General features: G+C 40.7%; 1 protein-coding gene across 3 annotated transcripts in view; it reads right to left on the bottom strand.

Annotated features, from left to right (window-relative positions):
• The window catches only part of HNRNPM (heterogeneous nuclear ribonucleoprotein M), a 55580-nt gene that overhangs the window by 16156 nt on the left and 12849 nt on the right, over positions 1–26575 (bottom strand). For 2 of the 3 annotated variants that reach the window (XM_044998470.1, XM_044998468.1), the window contains exons 2-7: positions 20495–20664; positions 11144–11196; positions 10286–10293; positions 10112–10205; positions 3897–4094; positions 2092–2245 (exon numbers count right to left, since the gene is read on the bottom strand). In XM_044998470.1, the coding sequence (XP_044854405.1) occupies positions 2092–2245; positions 3897–4094; positions 10112–10205; positions 10286–10293; positions 11144–11196; positions 20495–20664 (677 nt within the window). Of the gene's footprint in view, positions 1–2091; positions 2246–3896; positions 4095–10111; positions 10206–10285; positions 10294–11143; positions 11197–20494; positions 20665–26575 lie in introns of those variants that run through there. The other variant, XM_044998469.1, reaches the window with a different exon arrangement.

The following is a 26575-nucleotide window of genomic DNA, read 5'->3' as shown; positions in this document are numbered from 1 at the left end:
GAATAAGTAACTGGTAACTTGTGTATCAGTAACTGGTTAAGAGATAGGACACAAAGGGTAGGAATAAATGCTCAGTTTTCATAGAGGCGAGAGATAAATACCAGAGCCGCCCCCCCCCCCCAAGGATCTGTACTGGGACCAGTGCCCTTCAACAAATAAATAACTGACCTGGAAAAAGGGGTAAACAGTGAGGTGGCATAGTTTGCAGACAATAAAAAAATTACTCAAGTCCAATGCTGACTGTGGAGAGTTACAAAGGGATCTCACTAGACCAAGTGACTGGCAACAAATGGCAGATTAATTCAATGTTGATAAATACAAAGTAATGCACACTGGAAAACAATCCTAACTACACATACAAAATGATGAGGGCTATATTAGCTTTTATGACTCAAGAAAGATCTCAGAGTCATTTATCAGAGGGGTAGCCGTGTTAGTCTGGATCTGTAAAAGCAGCAAAGAATCCTGTGGCACCTTATAGACTAACAGATGTTTTGGAGCATGAGCTTTCGTGGGTGAATACCCACTTCGTCGGATGCAAGTAGTGGAAATTTCCAGGGGCAGGTATATATATGCAAGCAAGAAGCAAGCTAGAGATAATGAGGTTGGTTTTCACACCTCAACTGCTAGAACAGGGCCTCATCCTCCCTGATTGAACTAACTAAGCCACGATGTTAAGGAGCACACCACTGCTCTCTGGGTGCCTCTAAACTTCTGACTGCCAGAAGCTAGGACTGGACGACAGGAGATGGATCATTCAATAATTGCCCTGTTCCATCCATTCCCTCTGAAGCATTGGTCTGGCCATCCTTGCTCTCCCTCCCTGGAACTTAAAATCCATCAGCTGAAGCTTCAAAGGTATCTTCATCAGTGTTTTTTGGTTGGGAAAAATTAAGATTATAAACGTATTTAATCCTAACCAAAAAAGAGTCTTTAAGACATTATGACAGGTTCAGAGTGGTAACAGTGTTAGTCTGTATCAGCAAAAAGAATGAGTACTTGTGGCACCTTAAATTTGCAAGACATTATGTATCATTAAAAACTATGCGTTTGAAAGCCAGAAGACAATTTAAATTTCTCCAAACATCAACTCTACTCCAGAAACTTTAGCAACTTTGCTCAGGCCTGAAACTCAACCTCTGACATGTCCATTTTGATACATGTACCTCTACTATACGATGCTATAGTACTTAGTCTAATATGAGCCTCATTCCTGACATACACCCCATTCTCTAATCCACCCTCCCATTGTGAGCCAGCTTAAAAACATCATAGCTATCAAATCGTGTCTCCCCCCTTTTATCTGGATGCCTGATTTGGAACACAGTACTCTGAATGCTCAACCTTTAACTGAAAAGTTGAATTGTAAAATTCTTTCTTCCTTTGTTACAAGTGCTCACAAAGAAAAAATATGAATAAAAATTTGTTTCCCCTCAGCATCAGGATCACTTGCTTGGCATCTGTGATTATCACGTTTATTAGCTGTCTTCCAAGAAAGCAAAGGTAGACAGGACCAGAGTTTACAGTATAAAAAGCAGGTACATTAAAAAAGGTCCAGACCTTCATACATCATAAAACAGGGAATGCCACAAACCTTTCTCCCCCAATCTCCCTCACTGGTCATCCATAAAGGGATTTAAAATAAACCCTTCTAGCAAATCTATAGTGTGTTTAATTATTAGGTACACCTAAGAGGCAGCTGTGTACATTTCCAGCCAAATATATGCAGTGTGTTGTTCCAAAATGGAGCCCCTTTCCAATACATTCTTGTTTCCTCAAGTCAACAGTTTACTTAAGCTAGACAAAAATAAAGTTTTATTTACACCCAGGTTTCTTCACCGGTTTCCTCAGTGTCTATGACAGGGTGACAATGTATTACCACGAGGCAAGATGATGGTGCTTAATTTCAATGCGAGATACAGAAGCACAATCAGAGTTTCTTAACTAATGCCAATTCTACTAGTCTGCCATTTGCTTTCACACGAGGAATCAGATGGGACATGATGGACTGGAAGTCTTGTCTGATACCTAGGAAAACCTTATTTTAAGGGTCTTTGCTTCACTATTGCAGAATTTCTTCAGAAAGGATACATATAGCCTGAACAGCTTCAATAGACTGTTCAAAAGTAACAGTGCCAATCCCACGACTTTTGCCATCTTTGTCTTCTAGTATGTCAGCTCGAACAACCACGCCAGCCATGCTGAACACTTCCTTCAGTTTCTTCCAGCCAACCTTGTAATCCAACTGAAAGAAAAATACTGTTTGAAACCTTCTGTAATGTTTCTCCCAACAAGTAGCCTCAAATATTGTTTATTGAAAGCTTCCTGAACTAGGTGCTATAGATTTGAGAATAAATTCAATAATCTTTGCAAAAATGGCAGAAAGTGTTAACTCAAAGATAGTCAGCTATGAAAGTTTCAAACCAGAGCAAAGTGAATACAAGCCGTTCACGCATAGTGAGTACCTTAACTCCAGAAGAATCCCGCTGATCAGTATTAGTGATAGAATACTCTAACTGAATTACTGAGTTTTGCTACAGTGTAAGTGCACAGCAAGAAGTATTCTATGATAAATAATAATAATAATAATAATAATAAGATGGAGATATACCTATCTCATAGAACTGGAAGGGACCCTGAAAGGTCATCGAGTCCAGCCCCCTGCCTTCAATAGCAGGACCAAGTATTGATTTTGCCCTAGATCCCTAAATGGCCCCCTCAAGGATTGAACTCACAACCCTATACCTCCCCCAATAAAGTGATGTTTCTTTATACAGTAAGGTAGTAGTCTGGAGATTCAGTGCAGGTGCAGTACTGAGGTGTCATTATGTGGAATGTGCACTGTTTGGCTGTATGTCACGTGAATACTGCATTTCATCTCAGGCATGATACTATCACCCCAACTCATATCAACTCATGTCAAATATGTAGGCAACATTGTCGTAGCCATGTTGGTCCCAGGATACAAGGTGTGTGAGGTGAGATCTTTTATTGGACCAACTTTTGTTGGTGAGAGAGACAAGCTTTCCAGCTTAGACGGAGCTCTTCTTCAGGTCTGGAAATGTACTCAGTGCCACAGCTAAATACAAGGAGGAACAGATTATTTAGAATAAGTAGTAAAAACATTTCAAGGGATCATTCAAGGTGAAGTGGCCCCAATAAATGCCTGAACAACTATGTGGGTGAAACCAAACCAATCACCATGCTCTAGAATAAACTCACACCGGAAAATGATGAAAAAGAAACACCATATTGCCCGTGGGCGAACGCTTTTCACAAAGCGATCACTATCTGACCTATTATTCCACATCCTCAAAGGAAACCTGCACAACACTTTCAAAAGACAAGCCTAGGAGCTTAAATTCATAAATTTGCTAGACCCTAAAAATCAGGGGCTGAAGAGACACTGGATTTATGGCTTATTACAACAATCTATATTCCCTCCCCTACCCCAATGACTGGAGGGGTGTTAGACCATTTCACCTTGAACGGTACGTTGAAATGTGTTAACTACTTATTCTAAATAATCTGTTCCTCCTTGTATTTAGCTGTGACCCTGAGTTTCCCAGACCTCAAGAGCTCTCTGTAAACTCAAAAGTTTGCATCTCTTGCCAACAGAAGTTGGCCCAATAAAAGATAATACCTCACCCATCATGTCAAGTACTACTTTCCTCAGCAGGTAGTCCAACTGAAGACGATAGGACTAGTTACAGAGTAGGACACTATTAATAGACTACAGTCAGAAGGGACCATCAGGATCATCTAGTCTGATTACTCAAAGTAAGTAAATTTGCCAGAATAGAGCCTGATCCCTGGCAGATAGCTCTTCATTTGGAGAGCAGTACCTAATCCAGTTAAACCCCAAATCTTCTGCCCAGACATCACACCGTACTTACATTTGCAACAAATACTGTACTTCCAAGTCTCCCAGCCTGTAAAGCATGGATAATCTCATTGGGTATGTTGGGATTATTGAGGATGCTGGGTGGTATGTTGATCATTCCAGGGCCTCCTGGTCCTGGGCCAATACCCATGCCACCAGCTGCTGCCATGGCCTTCTGCATTGCTCTTCTGGCATGCTCGCCATCAGGATCCTGCAAAACAGTAAGAGTAACATGTTCAACAAGATGGCAAAACTCACTAAACTCAATATGGACACTACAGAGCCAACTTTACTCCCAGTAACACAGGGGGATTTAATGGCAAGACTCCCATGATTCAATAATAAAAGTCATCGGTAAAAAGTAGTTCAGAAGACTGTATCAGGCACCACTTCACTGCTTGTTTTTGAAATAAGTTAAGAGGAACAATCTGATAGTGACTCAAGAATCATACTTGAAAAGCTCAAACTGAACTGAATATGGGTTTCACTGAAAGCTGTCTGAAGGAGCATGAAGGGCAATAAATGACAGCACATTCCAGATAGCAAGGAGGGAAAACTTACCTACTCAGGTACTTGGGATACAAAATTATAAATGCTTAAATAACCTAGAACATGGGTTAACAGCAAGCTACACGTGCAAAGGATACTAAATTGATAGCGTGAATACCAGTGTAGATGAACAACAGGGACTCAGAGGCAGGAAATTAAGATTCAGTACAGAATAGAGACCCTGTCTAAATTAGTTTTAGCCACTGGAGCAGTTACACCAATATTGTTGTACTGCTGACTGAGCACCTTGTGTAGACAAGCCAAAGAAAGCTTCTACCTGAAGAAAATCCAGAAGAGAATTAACATGGGGAAAGCCACGATGAAGATTATCTATACAGGAGACCATGGACAGCAAGTTGTAGATACAAGCTTGTGATGCAATATGGAACAAGAGAACTAGTGCACATGTAAGCCAAAATTACAGGGCCATAGCAAGCTATACACCAGAGGAATAAAATGCAGTACATGCAGAAAAGAATTAACTGGATTGGGGGGACTGGAAAGGTTAATTTGAGAGGAAATACAGTTTAAAAAAAAACAAGACATTCAAAGGCATATAAATGCTCAGTTAAGGTCACTCAAATGAATATAATTCTACCTCTAACAGTGACAACTAGAAACAGACAACCTTATCCACTGATTCACCCACCACCCAGGAGATTAAAAGCCAATAAATAGGAAATAAATAGGATTCTTTGGATAACTTTAGAAGTTTGTTTCCATACTTTTCAATAATACAGGGTATTTTTGTAAACTGGTTCCGTAGCCTGTAATTTCCAGACAAGCATTAGTTTGACAACCACAACTATTTAGGGTTTCTGGCAGAGTGGATAAATTCTTGCAACTTTAACTCTGGGTTAAGATATAGTTTTTAAAAAAAGTCTTCAAGAGATTCCTCAATAACAGCTCTCTTGACAAACCTTGCAAGCCATGCAGGGACAAATCCCAGGGTCTCCCAGACAACCTCCTAGCTCCACATATGGCTTTCTCCATTCAGGACCCCGTGTTCCTCAAATGGCCTTCCTTTCTTGCTCTTGTTCAAGGCTAGCCACACCTACTCTCATTTGGATTCGCTGCCAGTCACTCCAACCATCCACTCTGAAAAGCATGCAAACTGGGGTGACTAAGTCAACTGAATGAGGGAGGCAACCTAAAAGCAGCAAAGAATCCTGTGGCACCTTATAGACTAACAGACATTTTGGAGCATGAGCTTTCGTGGGTGAATGCCCACTTCGTCGGATGCAAGTAGTAAAAATTTCCAGGGGCAGGTATATATATGCAAGCAAGAAGCAGGCTAGAGATAACGAGGTTAGTTCAATCAGGGAGGATGAGGCCCTGTTCTAGCAGTTGAGGTGTGAAAACCAAGGGAGGAGAAACTGCTTTTGTAGTTGGCAAGCCATTCACAGTCTGTGTTTAATCCTGAGCTGATGGTGTCAAATTTGCAGATGAACTGAAGCTCAGCAGTTTCTCTTTGAAGTCTGGTCCTGAAGTTTTTTTGCTGCAGGATGGCCACCTTAAGATCTGCTATTGTGTGGCCAGGGAGGTTGAAGTGTTCTCCTACAGGTTAGGAGGCAACCTAGTGACACAGGATGTGGAAAAAGCTAGTGTACTCAATGCTTTTTTTGCCTCTGTCTTCACAGACAAGGTCAGCTCCCAGACTGCTGCACTGGGCAGCTCAGTATGGGGAGGAGGTGACCAGCCCCCTGTGGAGAAAGAAGTGGTTCATGACTATTTAGAAAAGCTGGATGAGCACAAGTCTATAGGGCCGGATGCGCTGCATCCGAGGGTGCTAAAGGAGTTGGCGGATGTGATTGCAGAGCCATTGGCCATTATCTTTGAAAACTCATGGCGATCGGGGGAGGTCCTGGATGACTGGAAAAAGGCTAATGTAGTGCCCATCTTTAAAAAAGGGAAGGAGGAGGATGCGGGGAACTACAGGCCAGTCAGCCTCACCTCAGTCCCTGGAAAAATCATGGAGCAGGCCCTCAAGGAATCAATTTTGAAGCACTTTGAGGAGAGGAAAGTGATCAGGAACAGTCAGCATGGATTCACCAAGGGCAAGTCATGCCTGACTAACCTAATTGCCTTCTACAATGAGATAACTGGCTCTGTGGATGAGGGGAAAGCAGTGGACGTGTTATTCCTTGACTTTAGCAAAGCTTTTGATACGGTCTCCCACAGTATTCTTGCCGGCAAGTTAAAGAAGTATCAGCTGGATGAATGGACTACAAGGTGGATAGAAAGCTGGCTAGATAATTGGGCTCAATGGGTAGTGATTAATGGTTTGATGTCTAGTTGGCAGCCGGTATCAAGCGGAGTGCCCCAAGGTCAGTCCTGGGGCCAGTTTTGTCCAATATCTTCATTAATGATCTGGAGGATGGCATGTACTGCACCCTCAGCAAGTTTGCAGAGGACACTAAACTGGGAGGAGTGGTAGATACGCTGGGAGGGTAGGGATAGCATACAGAGAGACCTAGACAAATTAGAAGACTGGCCCAAAAGAAATCTGATGAGGTTCAACAAGGACAAGTGCAGAATCCTGCATTTAGGATGGAAGAATCCCATGCACTGCTACATACTAGGGACCGAGCGGCTAGGCAGCAGGTCTGCAGGAAAGGACCTACGGCAGGGGTAGGCAACCTATGGCATGCTTGCCGAAGGTGGCACATGAGCTGATTTTCAGTAGCACTCACACTGTCTGGGCCCTGGCCACTGGTCCGGGAGGCTCTGCATTTTAATTTTAATTTTAAATTAAGCTTCTTAAACATTTTAAAAACCTTATTTACTTTACATACAATAGTTTAGTTATATATTATAGACTTACAGAAAGAGATCTAAAAACGTTAAAATTTATTACTGGCACACGAAACCTTAAATTAGAATGAATAAATGAAGACTCGGCACACCATTTCTGAAAGGTTGCCGACCCCTGACCTAGGGGTTACAGTGAACAAGCAGCTGGATATGAGTCAGTGTGCCCTTGTTGCCAAGAACGCTAATGGCATTTTGGGCTGTATACATAGGGGTACTGGCAGCAGATCGAGGGACATGATCATTCCCCTCTATTCGGCACTGGTGAGGCCTCATCTGGAGTACTGTGTCCAGTTTTGGGCCTCACACTACAAGAAGGATGTGGAAAAATTGGAAAGAGTCCAGTAGAGGGCAACAAAAATGATTAGGGGGCTGGAGCACATAATTTATGAGAGGCTGAGGGAACTGAGATTATTTAGTCTGCAGAAGAGAAGAATGAGGAGGGATTTGATAGCTGCTTTCAACTACTTGAAAGGGGGTTCCAAAGAGGATGGATCTAGACTGTTCTCAGTGGTACCAGATGACAGAACAAGGAGTAATGGTCTCAAGTTGCAGTTGGGGAGGCTTGGTTGGATATTAGGAAAAACTTTTTCACTAGGAGGGTGGTTAAGCACTGGAACGGGTTACCTAGGGAGGTGGTGGAATCTCCTTCCTTAGAGGTCTTTAAGGTCAGGCTTGACAAAGCCCTGGCTGGGATGATTTAGTTGGGAATTGGTCCTGCTTTGAGCAGGGGGTTGGACTAGATGACCTCCTGAGGTCCCTTCCAACCCTGATAGTCTATGATTCTAACTGTGCTTTAGTATTCGTGGTAATATCGGTCTTTCACCGGTTTTGAAAGGGCTCTTTGGCTTGTAAATATTACAGAGATTTAGCTAAATCTGTTCCTGAGATACAAAGAGGCAGAAGCAAATTGGGAAATTTCATAAAATGACTCTTAGCTGAGATTTGGAATCTTCAGAGCTATAAAATACCTTGCCTGTTCAGCATAAAAATCTAACTCAGACAAATATGGTGTACACAGTTTCAGGTGGACTACTTTGATTTTAGCATTCTTAGGGAAAGTGGTTAAAAAAGACTGATCAGAATAGCTTCAATGTTAACTATAGAAAAGCTTGTTAGTCACCATAACGACTTGGCTACCTACTAAAGAATACCTGTAGAGTCAGCCTTCAAGGAGGGCAAGAACACTTTTCATCTGAGGATCTCAAAATGGTTTAGAGGACAAGTATCATTAGCACCATTTTACAGATTTGAAATTAAGGCAGAAATGATTAAGTGATTTGTCCAAGTTCACTTAATGGCCAATAGTAGTTTGGACTCCAATCTGCCTAAACAATAACTAAATGTAACGAGATGACAGAAAAGAGGTGGGTGAGATATCTTTTATTGGACCACCAGTGATTTCTGGACCACATTTTAGGTTGCATAGAATGTAGTTCTTAAAAAGCTAATACTAATTAAAAATGTTTTGATTATGGAGGGTTGTTGTGTTTTTGTTTTTTTTAATACCAATAGCTACTTCCTTGTAGCGAATGGTAATTTGAACACTGCAGCACTGCGCTAGTGTATGAGGAAAAAAAGTGAAATTGACAAGGGGGAGTGTTCCAACAAATACAGAACTCAAAATGGCAAAGATCCCTCTAGTAATTAAAGGTTAGTTCATTCATTCAGCCTACAAGACTTCCAGTGAGGGGCCGTAATTAATATCAATTGGGAAGATGGATTTTTCTATGTTAACAACTAATCGCTGGTAACTGAAGTGAGACCAGACAGCAGTCAGATGGCAGCAATTTCACCAACTCCTGTGCTGGACCAAATTCAAATATATGGCGATATACCTATCTCATAGAACTGGAAGGGATCCTGAAAGGTCATCGAGTCCAGCCCCCTGCCTTCACTAGCAGGACCAAGTACTGATTTTTGCCTCAGATCCATAAGTGGCCCCCTCAAGGATTGAACTCACAACCCTAGGTTTAGCAAGCCAATGCTCAAACCACCAAGCTAACCCTAGTCACCCATTAATCCACAGAACGTCAACTCTGCTTCGGAGGATAGGATTAAAATTCAAGATGATCTGGACAAACTGGAGAAATGGTCTGAAGTAAATAGGATGAAATTCAATAAGGACAAATGCAAAGTACTCCACTTAAGGCAGAACAATCAATTGCACACATACAAAATGGGAAATGACTGCCTAGGAAAGAGTACTGCGAAAAGGCATCTGGGAGACATAGCGGATCATAAGCTAAATATGAGTCAACAGTGTAACACTGTTGCAAAAAAAAACAAAAAAACAAAAAAACAAAAAACACCCCACACACCCACCACATCATTCTGGGATGTATTAGCAGCAGTGTTGTAAGCAAGACACAAGAAGTAATTCTTCTGCTCTACATACTTACTTGATGTTCAGATTCACATGTCTTACAAACACTTCCATAACATTCTCTGGAACAGATTTATGGAAAGATTCAGAGGGGTTTAGTCAAGAAAAGTACACGTATGTTTTGCAAGTCAAAACACAGACGTGTACTAGCAACAATGGCCACTTTTGCTTGCTATCTTTTTGTCAATCAGGTCTGAATTGTCACATTCAACACCTAGACTTTAAATTTGGCCAATGCGCACATGTTCATTTTTACCTGGATTTCAGAACAATGCCTCAGGTTAAGTAAAGCATATACCTACAACTAAAAGTTTTGACAGCCCAGATCTTAGCTGGTGAACTGATTTCATATAGAGGTTTTAGTTTATTATTTTATGTACTTACCCTTCTGGTGATTTCATATCCCAATTAGCCAAGCATAAAGTTTATTAGATTATGAACAAGCACTTTAAAAGCCAAGACAGAGCAGATTTAAATCTTACTTCTTTCACTTTCAGAGGTCTGCCACTGAGACTATGCTTGTTCAGAACCTCGGCAGCCTTCTTCATGCTTTCTTCCATCTTAAATTCAACAACACTGAGGAGACAAGATAGATTATTAAGAATGTTGCTTGTAGTTTGAAATTGCCCACCCCCCGTAATAACTGATAAACTTACGCGCATCCCTTGACGTGGTGATTTCATGGACGAATAAGGAGGAGGGGAGGAGGGAAAGAAAGAGAAGAAAGTAAGTAAAGCACAAAATGCCAAAAAGTTAACTTTAAAAAGATTTAAAATTAATTAAAAGCTACTTGGTTTATAATTTAACTCTAAAAAATAGTAAGAACAAGATTACAAGCTTACCCAATATAACCTGTGTTACCTGGATTCCAAAAAATATTAACTCCTACACATTATCAGGATTATACTGTAGTTTGACATTGTAATAAGCAAAACTAAGTCCAGGTTCTCCAAGAAAACACCACACACTTAACATTTCCTGTTTTCTGTAGCCTGTCAAAATCCTCACCATGTTCCTTCATCCTCAATCCATATCCTTTCAGTACACTTAAGTGAGTTCCTATTATGATTTTGCTAAAACATTCCTTCACTTAACAGAAATTAGCTTGACACCTACTAAAGCTACGCATGTCTTAAGTTTAGACATTTGCCTTATATTAACTGGCATGGGAAGTGTCATGTTTACAGAACCTGCTTTTGCACACTGAACTTATAAATTCAACAACTACAAATGATTATTTTCAAAGACACGTTTTACGTTAACATACCACTGTAGATACTGCTAGGGTCCATGCATAATTCACTCACAGCCAACACCAACTGAGCACAATGCTGATACTATCTGCACATCCCTTCCCACCTCCTCCCTATCCCACGAGGGGCTTTGGGCAGTGCCTAGATATAGAGCCACTATCCATACACACTACCTTCTTGATTTCATTTGGTTCCACGCCACCATACAATTACATTTGTCATGTAGTAAAATCCACAGAAGAAATTCTCTCAATCACTTACCCTTGACTTTCCTTCAGCGTCCATTAAGAGCTCCACGTATGTTACCTCACCAACTACAAATCAGATTCCAGACGACACATATACCAAGGGAGAAAAGCCAAGAAAACAATGGGAATTTAGAACAGTCAACAACCTTGTATGGAGCCTCTGCCTTATAAGAAAGCCCAGAAACACTCCATATTCTCTAAACCACCAAGCTGGACATTACAGGTGTGCAGTAAAGTCTTCAAAAAGGTAATTAAACAGGTTCTTGATTTTCCTCCCCTCAAAAACAAGCTATTTCCACAATATCAGTTTCCTCAGCCTTTAATACTCAAATCACTTGTGGCAATCCAAATCCATGGGAAATTGTCTGCAATGATAGTTTTCCTTTTTCCACAAAAAGTATCAGCTTTCTATTGGAGACTGACCTAGTATGTAGTCTTCTGTCTAGATATTCCAGACGTTAACCAGCTATAAGTTCATGTTTCACTCTGATTTCTACAAGGGACAATTAGAGGGGTCTCCAAAACCAAAACTGTACCCAGCTAAGTGTCAGTGACTCAACTAGGTGTTTACTTAGGCTAGATTATTAACCTCCCAATTAAATTAAAGGGGAAAACAGACTTCATTTTTAGATCGGTTAGGTGTTTAAATTTGACTAACTTCAAGATAGTCTTCATTAGGAAAGTCGTTGCAATTTTCATTCCCAAGACAAGTAATTAACTGAATGTTTAGAATCTGTAGCAAAGAGTACAATTTGTAGGAAAGCTAAATCTGCATTTCTCCACAAAAGATTAGGATTGCCAATTCATGATCACTTTAACCAGACTGTATACCTCCAAAATACCACTACCAAAATGGCTGCTGAGTTTGAAGCAAATGGCATACAGAAGTATAGCTGAAGAAACCCATTTAGGCTTACTTTTCTGGCTTATTTATATAAAAATGAATGTATCCAAACAGACTTTAAATTCCTAGCAAGGCTACTTACATATTAACCTTAACATGAGACTTTAGTAGGATCTCTAAGCCTTGAGAGGTGTTACTTCACCCTCTCCATTTGGATTGATCAAAAACTAACAGGATCAGTAGTCCAAATTGAAAGGGAACTAAAAAAGATTTTAAATGAATACTGATCCACTACTGATTCTATGATGTTAGAAGTGTAGGACTGGAAGGGACCTCAAAAGGTCATTCAGTCCAGCCTCCCCATGCTGAGGCAGAACCAAGTAAACCTAGACCATCCCTCACAGGTGTTTGTCTAACCCTGTTCTTAAAAGCCTCCAATGAGGGGGATTCCACAACCTCCCTTGGAAGCCTATTCCATTTCTCAACTGTCCTTATCATTAGAAAGGATTTCCTAACATTTAAGCTAAATTTCCTTGCTGCAGATTGTGTGTTGTAACTTGAGTGGACATGGAGAACAACTGATCTCTTTATAACAGCCCTGAAGATATTTGAATACTTATCAGGTCTCCCCCTCAGTCGTCTTTTCTCAGGACTAATCTTCTCCAGTTTAAAGACTAACAGATTTATTTGGGCATAAGCTTTCATGAGTAAAAAACCCACTTCAGATGCAGATTTTTTTACTCACAAAAGCTTATGCCCAAATAAATCTGTTAGTCTTTAACTTGCCACTGGACTCCTTGTTGTTTTTGTGGATACAGACTAACACAGCTACCCCTCTGATACTCCTCTCCAGTTTGTTTGTTTTTTAACCTTTCCTCAGAGGTCAGGTTTTCTAAACCTTTTATCATTTTTGTTGTTGTTCTCTGCATTCTACTGTTTGTCCACATCTTCTTTAAAGTGTGGTGCCCGGAACGAGACTCAGATGAAGAATTGGCCTACTGGGCACTGGTGAGAGCAGAACAATTACCTCATGTCAATACATCCCAGAATTATATTAATTACTGTGAACCTAGCAGACGCTTATAAACAAGTGTTTGTTTATAGCTAAGGGTCTAAGCTACATTACCATTCTCATCTTCAGTATTTGGACCATCTCTGAAGACTATAGTTGCCAACACTTGGATCCAAATAGCCAGGTCACTTAGATCAAGAGCACCATAAATCTAGAGCTGAAGTCTCTATGGCCTACACCTCTGTACTGGGGGGAGACAGCCTCCACTTGCTTTGTGTACATACTAAGCACAGTCTTTGAGTGCTCCTGCCAATACAGCCAAAAAATAGCTTCCAACTACTACTTTGGGCATAAATATTCAGCATGACCAGGAAATTCTGAAAGCCATTCGTTTAAACAACAGCAGCCAGAGTCCAACCACACTGTGTTTTTACAAGAATGCAAATTTGATTTGAATTTATGTAGTTAAAAAAACAAATTCCCAGATGACCTGCAACAGACAATCCATTTCACAAAGGCCAAAAGTTGAAGTCACAAGGTTAGAAATCAGCAGTGACCTAATGCTCCCAGTAGCACTATTGGTCCATTGGGAAGATATTGCTCTGCACTCCAAACTACTTATCAAATCAGCTGCAACTGACACACAAAAATCTACACAAACTCCTCCAAACAAGCGTTTTTCCTTGGTCATTGGCTCAACACAGTCAGAAGCTGATTTAACATTTGTCCCTATAATCAGCCTAATGGCTTTACAGGAAGTTCTGATCTTTGAACCACAAAATTTACTGGTCTTCTCTAGTGGCTATTTCATATCTTACAGAGAACCTTAAAGTTTGTACCAATTTTGCTCCGAGCTCTCAGTGTTCAAGTCTTATACATTCACATTTAAAAAAAAGTCACCTGTATCAAAAGTTGCACTTAAAAAAACAACAACACCTATTTGAGCCTCCTTCTAGGAGCAGCCAAATTTCAGAATAGGGACACCATGTGACAAGTGACATGCTAGCCCAACATCCAAGATAAGTCCAGATTACAGAAGAAATGTGAGAGGTGCATTCTGCACTTAGTAAGTCATGTGGTATGATCCAGATGACGTTCTTACAGGGGAAACTATGGTTGATATGAGATGGCATAAAAAAAATCCTAGAACCTGAAAGGTAAAGAAAAGGCCCCTTGGACCCATTCTAGATGCAAAACTAAGTAATATTTTTGTTAACATGAAGTCTGTTTATTAGAAGAGCAGACAGGCATCAGGGATAAAAGAATTACTGGCTAGCGAGTAGCAGGCAAGTACCACTTGCCAAGTACAGAAGAAGAGTGAGAGGTCCGTCATGGAAGTACTCTTACCATATATAGGCACATCATTTCCTGGTTCAAGAACTATATTTCCTTTCCCCTTGTTGGGAGTGGGTGAGGAGAAAAAGGAAAGGCAAAAAAAAAACCAACCACCACTATAAGGGAAGGAAGAGTCACAATGCTCTCCTCTGCCAGCAGCCAGAAAGTCAGACTGCACTGGGCCACCAACACAGACTGGTACATGAACCCCACCCTTTCAGCTATTGTACAGAGGCAATGCTATCTGATCAGTGTTTTTCTGCCTGAGTGGTAGACTAATATACTATAGGACCTGGCGGAAGTTTTTTTTTTTTTTTTTTAATTAAAGGTTCTAACAAAGGTTAAAATAAAGAACCACTGCATGCACAAGTACTGAATTAAGAAATATCATACAGGTACCAGATAAGGATATGCGAGGGTTACTAAAGCTTATGGACTAGTTCCGGGGGATAACCACCTACACTTTCAAAAAGGATGAGCTCAGTGATCGAACAAGTCTTGCCCAATCTAGATATATTTCTACTACCCCTCTGTTTGATACTTGTAAGATTTTACTTGGAGCAAGAGAATCTGTTTTGAATACCATATTTTGAAGAGAAGCTCGGCATCTCAATGAAAGGAACTAAAGTGTAATGAAAATGCAAAATATCAATGTTTGAAGAAAGACTTGTTGTTACAGCAACTGCAAATACATGGCCCAGGAATTCTGCATTATAACAAATTTAGCAAGTATGTGGGTATTTGCTATTGTCATTTTTGGCAGATTAAAGTTAGTTTCCAAGTTGCAATGAGGCATGAACTGACAATCATCGTGGATTCATCTGAAAGGACATGTGATATGAAGTTTAAAAATATCAAAGATGCAAGTTAGGGCACTCTTTCAAAATTTGTTTGTTTTAAGTTTTCAACATAAGAGTTTGGAAAGGAAGTGGGAACCTTATTAAACATGAAATAACAGAAGACCTAATAAGTCTGTTCCATCTCCCTGCCAATAAAGGATTATTACTTATTGTACATTTCTGTTTTGTTTGGAAAGTAGTAGTCTGGGGGAGAAGGAAGAGGATGCATAGTCATTTTTATTTTGAAGTCAATAGAAGACTTTATTAAACAAGTGTTCATTCATTTGAAATTTGCTGTAGAAGACAGTCATGCCAATTTAAGTTTCCACAAAATTTGGCCCTTCCCACAAGATGATGGCTCAGAAATAATCATTAAGCACAAAGCCTGCTCTGAGCAAAATGGGTGCAGTTCTCTCTTTTTTTTTTTTTTAAAAAGACATTTCAGCTTCCTTTTCCCAAAAAAAAAAAAAATCTGTCAACTATTCTATATAAATCCCAACTTTGAGAAAATTTAAAGATTTCCTATTACATTTGACGCATAATGAGTCCCATTATAAAAACAGCCCTCATCTCACTATGGCTTGATTTAAGATATTTTATTGAAGCTCTTTTTAAACAGATGCCATAGATATTAGTTAATGACTTCCAAGATATACATGCACACTACAAAACAGTGATTGACTCCATAGGTGGTGTGCATTATGATTTCCAATTAAAGCAGGGCTAAAAATCATATTATGCTTTATTTACTTACTGATTGAATGCTGTCTCCAAGCTTGACACTGAATTTTTTTCTTTGCTTTCTGACGTTTAAAATTGTGACTTTTGTAGTGAAAGCTTTTAAGAAGTGTTCTTTTAAGACACATTTGACTTTTGCAGGGTCTTCCTAAGAAGTTTTGCTAGATCTCATCCATTAATTTTTAGATTATCCCAGACATATGCAATATAGTAAGAGCTGAAATAAGGTATTATTTCTAGAACTGATTACCAAATTTCATGGTCTGAAGCAGACAGACATGAGAAGTTATAATTATATATTCTAAAGGCACTGCTTTTATAAAAGGCTGATATCTTATCCACCCACGCCCTAATGGTGGTTTAGCAAACCTGAAAATGAGAACCTTGGTTATACTCATTTTTTCAGCCATGAAGGTTATAAAGGTTTAGAAAACTTGACATGAAAGCCTAGATCATGGAGCATTCTTTTGATGACAAATATCCTTACCAGAAAATTTGTCAACTATAATCATGATGTTATGACCAACAGTTAAGCCAGAGTCCCATTTAATAAACTTCCAAGTAATCAATACCATAGTTTTTGCTACCGTCCAGAAGCAAATCAGTTTGACCATATCTGAGTTTGTTTACAGAGTTCCAACAGAGAAGTCCAAGTATTGCTCAAGCAGTTGCTAGATGGTGCTCAAAGCTTTTCATGCTCCCCCAGTTTCATTTGAAAAGCTTTGAGCATCAGATAAAGGAAAGGTGAAATGTGTTATCATAAAAAGATTCAGCGATCGAGAATAAGTATTGCCCAAACATTCTTCACTAATAAAAAGGGCAAATTGAAAGCAGCACACTCAACACATTCATGATGGGAGTACACTAAAATTGGTACTGTGTTGTATTAAACTGTTTCCTTAACTTGTGATTTCCTTGATTTTTAGGGTTTGTGATGAAACACTTATGCAAACCTATTTCTCAAGTTATGAGGGCATTTTATGTCTTTGGAACTGCTTTAAATTCCTGAAGGTAACTATCCCAAAATTTTATATATTGATAGACTTACTATGGCTACAGGTGTGTCTACATGAATCTTTACTGCATGGCAAGCTGGGCTATACATCTACAGAGCTCCAGTTTCCACACATTTACTATCTATGTGGACCCTACCACTGCACACTACAAGTCCCCTAGCGTACAGTGACCACAGTATGTCAAAGGGGTATAGAGTACGATGTTTCAGCCAAGTTGCTGGTTTCCAAGGTTAACAGATGAAAATACATTTTAGAATACTGATTTATTTCAACAAAAGAGGGATAGGCAAGAGTTAAAAACAGGCCAGAGTTTAAAATTAATAAGCTGTTTTAAATAAAGGAGAGAACAAGACATGTGCCTACCAAGAAGACTTTGTGTTTGTGGTAGGCACTCTATGGTAGAGCCTCCAATAGTAATTAGGGCTTTTGTGGGCACTATAATATAAATGTTTAATAGGAAAGTGACAAACCCAGAGCACACAAAATTGAGACCAGAGTACTCAAAGTTTTTTGGGGTTTTTTGTTTTTTTTAAACAAACCCCTCCCCCCCCCAAAAAAAACCTGGGGCACGAGTTACATCAGTACATACTGAGTCAGGAACAGAAAAGCCAACAAGAATATCTGAAGAGTTGATGGGGTGAGTGGGGAGACAATGTTTAAACAATTAAGTTTCAGTGCATGTTTGCTCATCTACATAGATCTATTGAATATATCTTATCAAGAAACAGTTTTACATATTGCTTCTCTTCCTACCCTGAATACAAATCCAGAGTGTTATTTCTTGTAATTAGGAAAAAGGATGCAGCAAGGGTTACTGCAGATGTAGTCAATGATTCATAACAATTATCTACCGCAAATATGACTTTAGGGTACTTCCAATTACAGCTCTTGCCAGTTTGCTTCTTCAACAGCTAGTTATTTTCTCTTAAGTTCTTATTGACGTACTGTGGCTTCATCTCGCAATTGAGAGTACTAGCCAACTACTTCCTCCCAGGGTTATAAAATTGTATTAGAAAATTTAGTATTTTAGTAGAATCAGATCAAATACTTCATGTAAAAGTGAGTTTAATATGTTGCATGTCATCACACCCCAGATGAGATAGTTAGTATGATCTGCTAACAGCTCTGAGCCACTAACTGCTCTGAAATATCAGATGAAAAGGGAAACTAAATTAGCTTTTCTCTCCCACTTTTTCATTTGTTCGGTGGACAGGATAGAGAGAGCTATTTGGCATTCAACCCTTTTCACTTTTAGACTTCACATACATACTAAAATGGCATTTCACTAAAAGCTATATGTAGCCTCACTCATCTGCAGAACTTTTTTAACCAATGTACAATGCTACTGACATCAATTTAGCTCAACAGGGTTTGTTAACCAATACAAGGGAGTTTCAAACAAGAACATCTGTGAGCTTTATTAAAAATGGTGATACTGCACACCTGTAATTCTAAGTTTCACCAACAAACAATACACTGAAATAACTGAACCAAGGCATCACTCTTCAGAGCGATGTGCCACCTTTTAAAGATTTCAGATGTACACATCTGAAAACCAATTTGGAGAGATGAGCAGACCTCAAAGCTCGTGTCTCCTAAACCATACTTACTGGCACAAAACAGCTGATTGAAGTGAATTGCTTCTACGTTCAGCAACCTGCTATGCCATTGTTGTGAATAGCTTTAAAATCTTCTACGTGATTGCTGAGTGATGGAGCCGTAAAACGTCACCTACATTTATCCTTTATGTTCAAAGCTGTTTCACATGCTCCCAAAACATTACATTTTGGGCCTGTAATTCTTACACATACAAACCAGAATTCTAACAATTTTCAAAGCCACATTCCTGGTTCTTGGAACTACTACGCCTTGTAACAAGAAATACCAATTCAGCAAGTTCAAGCACAGCACAAGACCACCAATTTGGGTAAAATCAATGACTAGTTAGAATGGATCGCAACTACACAGCAAATCTAAACTGTTAAATATTTTTGAGCAGTCCCAAAAACCAAGAACAATGCATCTGGATATTTAACATGACAAGCCCTGCAGACAGAATGAAGAGGTTTTTACTGTTCCCCTAGGAGCACTTGCAGGAATGAATAGCTGAACAGCAAGGCAGGAAACAATCTCACATCGGACTTTTCCATCCACGTGAACTGGAGAAAAACCACAAGACACTTGGAACGGAATTCAACATAGTACTTAAAGACATCTACACATACAGACAGTCCTGTTACCCAATGTTTCTTGCACATCCAAGAAAAATTATGGAGTTCTAAAACATAGGATCATTCATAATTAATGTAACAATGTTACAGGCAGGCAAAGGCAACTGAAAGGAGAGATATAACTAAGAATACCGATAGTATTTCAGTTGTTAAATTCAGGTACCACTATTTTATTGTTTCAAGTCAAGACATTTAATTATGAATGTTCCCTATGGCCTACAGTCCTTAAGATTTAATTATATGCATTCAATTCCAGTTTGCCTCCAAAAAGAAAAACATTTAAGAACCTTTTGGAAATTTGTGTTCCCCGTCATTTAGGCCACAGCCTGTGAGCACATTACCTAACATTCCTTACCTAGTTTATGCCACGATTAAACATTGGTCACTAATTTGCAAGACACATCAATTTATGGATCATTCTCTTGCTATGTATTTAAGAAGTGACCTACAAGAGAAAATGATCTGTATGCTTTTATGCATCTTTAAAAAACTGGAGACCTCTAAATCATAAGTAGGGAGCCCCTACTGTACTACATTAGAAATTCAGATCTTGACTCCTCTGCTTTTCCAGGAAGACTGGAAACGAACAAGTCCAATATCAGTAAAAGCAAACAAGTAGAACTTATTTGAGTGGAAGCATTATAGAATATTGGCAGAAGTTTAAAGTACTTCAGATTGTTTTCACCTTTGAGGAGGTAAGGATGCTGAATCTATCAATGAGAGAATTCCCAAATACACAAATCAGTCATTCAATATGAAAAAAAGGTTTTGGGAGGGAGTGAAAAAGGGGAAGCGTAACACGAACATTTTTTCAAGGCCTCCTTTAATGTAGCAAATGCTGAGGCACAAACCAATTTTTCCTCCTTTGTAGGTCACCCTTAAACACATTTAAGTTCTCCTGAATATTGTACAATACGGATATTATCTAAACACAAGTCAGACTATTAAATTTTGATTCTAGGACACAACTACATATACTAAATCAGCAGTAGATGGACAACCTACATTACCCAAAAACATTACATGCTTCAGAGCACGTTATAGTACCTCAAAAACAAGTCCTGATGTAGAAAGTCTGACGGTTTCCATGAGACAATGGCACCTTTCACGCTTTGATGAAGCACTATTAACCACATGCCAACATGCCTACACAGGAACTATCCTGTGTGGAAAGCTGCCTAAGAACAGATATCATGCAACACCAAAAAGGCTTTAATCTAGACCCCTTACAAAACTCATGTCACTAATTCTATCCAGAACAACATAAATTAATAAATTAAAATTTTCAGGACAAAGTCAGCCACTGTTAAGATGACAGACACCACTCTGCCACCCAAAGCAGCCATTACCTTTCTCTTTGACCAGGTCTTTGAGAGATTGCCACTTCACATCAAATGGAATATTTGTGATAAAAGCTCGATATCTTTTAGCAGGGTTGGCATACGGCTCAAAACGATTTCCCCCTCTTTTGACACTTTTCTCTTTCCTTTTTTCATTCTGGCTTGGTCGTTCACCTTCACTGCAAGAAAAATACAAATATTCAGACATCGTATTAGCAATTACAGCATTAGATAAAGTCAATATATCATACCTTTAAATACATAAGGAAACAGTTCATGCACATATACCACTATGTTGTTTGAGACCATAGCAATTAGTAACTAATATTAACTTCAGTTCACAAGTTTTGGTTTGATAATAAGAGTATGACTTGAAGGTTGTCTCATTAATTTTAATTATTAAACAGCTGCAGCAGCTCAGATCAGTAGGTCCCAGAGATTATGAACTGTCTACCACCTGGCCACATACAACTTTCTTGCCTCAAGTGGGACATAATTAAACATGGAAAAGAAAAAAGAACCAACCATCCACTACACATACACCTATCTCAATTTGCAACCCTTTTATGATGTCTTTAGTACAGCTGAGCACATTTTTCACAAAATAGAAATTTTGCCAAAAAAAATTTTTTTTGGTACTCCTAAACTATTTTGCAAATTCAGAGAGAACTCAAATAGTTTCAGCCAAAAATATTTCATATGGAAACATTTTGACTTTCTTTCAAATCAGCATTTCATTTTCAAATTTGGTCAATTTTTAAAAACAAAGGGTGAAAAAAGCACCAGAAAATGGCCAAATTGAAACAAGATTTTTTTTTTTGGTAGCTTCAAAATGAGTGTGTGTTTTGTTTGATTAAAGTTTTTTTAAAACTGTTTTGGTTTGAATCAAATGAGGTTTTTTTTGTTTGTTTTTTAAATTCAGCTGCCGAACTGAAAAGTCTATTATTCATTCAGCTCTAGTTTATAGTGAGCCTGAAAGGAAAGTTTCTCACCAACAGCAGTATTTTAAAAAAATTGAAAGTTTAATTTTTATCTACCCTGGAAGAGTCCATGGGTACAAAGGAAGTGATTTTTATTCACTCTTTACAACTATTTTTAACGTTACTCCTGAGGGAATTCTGCACCACTGCACATGCCCAGAATTCATGTCCCCCACAGATTTCTTCGCTTCCCCACAGAAAAATGACTTTCTGACAGGGAAGTAAAGGAAAGCTGCCAGAGCAGTGATGCACCAAATCCCTAGCAACTGCAGGTACATCATTTCAGGCAGCCAGTTGAGAGGTAAATCACCGCGGGGCTGGGGACACCCCAGCCAGTGGCTCCTATCCTGAGCCAGGATCAGCTGCTAGTCCCAGTTGGGCTTGAGGCAGGAGAGGATGGAACTTCCTCTTCCCCTGCAAGGAGTTGCTACGGCTATGTCAGATCCACCCCCAGAAACCGCCAGCTGCAAGAAGCTCAGCATCCTCCCCGGCTTCCCGCCAGACTTCCCATACCCAGACACCCCTGCCAAGCCTCACTCAGTACATCCAGAACCGCCCCTAGCCCTCCATACCCAAATCCCACCTAACCTCAACCCCTGAATCTGGAGCCCCCATGCCTCCGGACCCAAGTTCCCTCTAAGCTGCACAGCTGCCTATTTAGCACCACACAAGCGCTTAGGGAACCCCTCCCCCAGTCTCCACTTAGCCCAGACCCCAAACTGCCCCTGCCCCAACTCATCCTATGACCTGGATCCAGCCGTGGCCAGAGCAGCACGGACCCTGGCACGGCCGGCATGGCACAGCCCGACCCTGGAGCAGCTGGGGCGGCGTGGAGCAGCCTGGACCCAGGAGCAGCCTGGGCAGCCCTCCCCAATCCCAGACCTGCTGGGGCCCCGCGGGGGAGGGGTGCCTATACTGCAGCCCCAGTGCACCCACAGTGGGGACAGGCGCCTCTCCCCCCAGCCCAGGTGCTGCTGCGGGGAGAGTGGTCTCTCCTCACTGTACCACTGGAGCACCCTCCTGCACCCCAAACAACCTCATCCCTGGCCCGACCCCATAACCCACACCCCCTGCATCCAATCCTGGGCCCCACCCCAGAGCCAACACCCCCAGCCGCAGCCCTCGCACCTCAACCCTCTGCCCCCTCCCACAAGCATTCCTCGGCCCCACCCCCACCACATGAATTTTGTTATGTGCACCAATATGAAGGTGATGAGTCACATCACCTCCATATTGGTGTACATAACAAAATTCATTCTGCACATGATGGGAAAAATTAGAGGGAACACTGCTCTGGACCCCCACTCCTGCAGCCAGGCTCCCACCCCTGCAGCCAGACCACCCCCTACTGGAGCACCCTGCACTCAAACCTGCCACCCTGATGCCTCACCCCCTGCACCACCCTGAGCCCTCACATCCAGACCCCCATGCCACTGACCCCCAACTAGCTGCACCCAGACCCCCTGCCCAGTCCCACTCTCCTAGCATCCAACCCCACCCCACCCCCCGCTGAGCCCCCCACACCCAGACCCCTCCACTGAGCCCAACCACCTTCACCTGGAAGCCCCTGCAGAGTCCCATTGACCCAGCACCTGGAACCACCCCCCCACACACACACAAGCCTCTGTGCACCCACATCCCCCCACTAAGCTGCCTGCACCCAGACTGTCCCACACAGAATCCTCTCACCCCATACCTGGAGCCCTTCACACAGAGCCCCTCCACATTTGGATCCTGCCTGCCCGAGGCTGCCTGCCCCACACCTGGGTGCAGATGGGCAAGACCCCAGGGTGTTTCTTGGATAGGCCCAGGCCTTGTGCTGTGTCAGGGTCGGGTGCAGGGCAGCAGATTGATCTCCCACCTTTGTGCATCCAGTGCCCTGTGCTCCTCACTGCCATGCTGGAGGTCTGCATATATTTATTCATAAATAAAACTTGCAGAATTTTAAAATATTGTGTACAATTTTTCATTTTTTGGCATAGAATGCCCTCAGGAGTATAATATGTATTTGACCAAACCATTTGGGAGACAAGCTCCATTGGATTCAGCACCTTCACTCCTTCACCTTGGATCATGAATCTTCAATCAACATGTAAGCCAGCCCACTAAAGCAACTAACAAAATGTAACACTGCTGGTTTAAATTGTGCTTTTGCCAATATTTCTAAGATAAAAACTGAAAGCCTTCCAGGCCTTCCTTATGCTACAACTAAAGCTTAGAGGAGGGCATAGCCCCAATGTTTTCCTCTACACATCACTTAACTGACACTAAGCCTGTAGAAACAGTAATATGGCAGTTATTTTGAAGGCTTCTACTTGCCTTAGGTTTCCCATTTTTCTGCTTCAAATCTTGAAGTACCCAAGGTATACAAGACAATTTCACTATCACTTGTTAAAATGCATACTATTGGAAACGTGGGGAGAAAGAAACCCTCTATACCTACAATTTTGTTTCAACACCACATTGCAGCTTGAATCTGACCAAAGCTTGAGATTGCATCTGGGTCTAATTCCATTAAGAAAAATGGAGACTGGAAAGCAAGCAAACTGCAGGCTTTAAGCTCCTATGGGGTTAAAGCGATTTATATTTAAATTACATGCACAAAACAAATGAGAGTTCATGTTGCGAATGGATAAACAAACCTCAAAGTCAGGAAACACTAAGTTAAGGTACATACTACCCCGACATTGCATATTAGATTCTGCTCTCTTTCAGCACCACCACCTATTAGTACTCTGCCCTTACAGATACTACTGAACATTTTGGTCAGTATGTGAGCTCTGTATAAGAGTCTAACTTCTTTTTACCAAAAGGAAACTCAGGTTTAGGTCTGGCACAGCAAACAGGATATGCCCACAATCCAACACTGACCCTATTCCACACAAAGCACAGACTTGTACCACCCTCTTCGCTCTGATCTTGAGGATTTCTTCTGAGACATTAGCTTCACTTAACCCTCATTAAGTCCCAGAGACCACTGTCATGTCAGACTGCAAACAATATCTACGCCAAGAAAACCCCCAGGCACCTCTGACCACCTACAGAACTCACTGCTGAAATGAGGCATATAAAGAGAAGAGGAAGTGTATCAGTGCCAGCTCTGCCAACCTGCTCTAACTAATCCCTCCACTATTCAATACAGCTATCCCTACAGTGAACACAGATGGAGTGCATGCAGATAATCACTGGAATTCAAGTCTGTGGAACACACTGGGGGAAAAAAGGACATTTTCTTAGTCCTTCCCATCTACTTATCGATTCAGTTGTTAAAAGCTAGAGGGGAGTGGGGACCCAATCAGATCCCTAGTCTGACCTCTTGTATAACAGGTCAGAAAATTTCATCCAGTTACCTACTCCTGTTCTGAGTCTAATAACTGTTTAAGCCCCTTCCAGAAATGCTTCCAGTTCCTATGGTATCTGAAAACTCCACAAGATGGAGAAACCACCACTTCCCTTGGTAGCTTGTTAACTTTTGCGCTCCCATTAATGAATCATTCCCCAGGCTACTGCAGAGTGAAGGTTGTTTATCATAACTCTTCATTTCCTGGTTTTCAGAGGTTTAAGTCTAGCTGCTCTCTTCATTCTACAACAGCAGGAGGCACCACTGGCCAATCTTAAGTGTGTTTAAATTTGGGGACATTTAGTTCCTTTTTTTTTTTTTTTTTTAAAAAAGGATTTCTCAGCACACCCCACCCCCCTACCTTCCAACATACCATTGCTCTCCCACTTCACTGCCTCTGGCTCCTTGAAACTGATTAACCTAGCCATAAAATACACTGGCTTAAAGTTAGTCCCTTTACTGCCCCACATCTCCTTGTCCATTTTTCTGCATGTCCAGCATGGGCTGGTTCTGCCTCTTCCCCAAGCAGTCACTGGCATGAGACCCACAGGCTGAAGAGCGGGTTAGAAGATGCATGACAGTGTAAGGAATAGCATGGAGTTGAAGACTTTTTTTGAAGGGAGGAAAAATCGGTATAATCTGCCTCCAATACTTCCTCCTTTCCACTCCATTTCCCCACGCTGCTCAAAAAAACCCCTATGTTAGAGGTGCTGTGTATCAGGAACACCTTGGCCAAGTGACCCTACAACTTGCTTTTGATTACTTACTTCCACTGTTCGGGATGATTATGTTACCCTGATTGCTTACTAGAGTCTTTAGAGAGACAAGGTGGGTGAGGAAATCTCTTTTATTGGACCAACTTGTTAGTGAGAGAGAAGATTTCAAGCTTACACAGGGACCTGAAGAAGAGCTCTGTCTAAGCTGGAAAGCTTGTCTCTCCCACCAACAGAGAGTAGTCCAATGACCTTTGTTATCTGATATTCTCTCACCCACCTTGTCTCTCTAGTATCCTGCAATCAACATGGCTACAACAACACTGCGTTCTAGAGTCTTTAGTTTAATTAATGCTAATTTCCTTGACAATACTATTAAAGTAAAATTGGAGTCTGCATGAAGATTTTAGAGCACTTACAGTAGTCCACCTGGAAACAGAAAGTAACGCTTAAACTTAACTACAGAAGAGAGGCAGCTCTGCTATAATAGATATTAAAAAGTAAGTCTGAAGATGGCATTTTTCTGGTAAACTAGGTGAGCATTTAGGCCTAAAATTCACCCTCCATGCTATATTAACATAAGGCCAATTGTCACTGATAAAGTGTTAGATCAAAAAGCCATTTAAGAAAGCCATAGGATTGCAAGCAAAAAGGACATCAATTTAAGAAGTCACTCCAGTGTGAAAATGTGTAGTAATCCTGGATGCAAGGAGGAGGATGTGAAATATTTTTCCAGTTTATTTTGTGCATTTGACAGCAGTGCTCAAAGAGAAAATGGAAAGAAAGAAAGAAAAAAGTTGTGAACTACAGAAATTGGTAAAAAGACTCAAACGTGTATCTTCCATAAATTTTAATTCTAAAATTGAGTGATCTGTCTCTTTAAGCACACAGAATTAAGGTTCGTACAAGTAATCCTAGCTTTTTTCTCCCACAGATGTGAACTTGTGGAAGTCTCCAATATATACTATTCTTTCCATAGGACCCCCCCATGTCATTCGGTGCACAGGTCAGATGTTGTGTAGTGAAATAAGCAAGCATTTTATTTTTTATGTCCACA

The sequence above is a fragment of the Mauremys mutica genome, chromosome 24 (assembly GCF_020497125.1).
Source record: "Mauremys mutica isolate MM-2020 ecotype Southern chromosome 24, ASM2049712v1, whole genome shotgun sequence".
NCBI lineage: Eukaryota > Metazoa > Chordata > Testudines > Geoemydidae > Mauremys > Mauremys mutica.
Note: the sequence above shows the minus strand (reverse complement) of the source record. Positions and strands in the feature narration are given on the sequence as shown.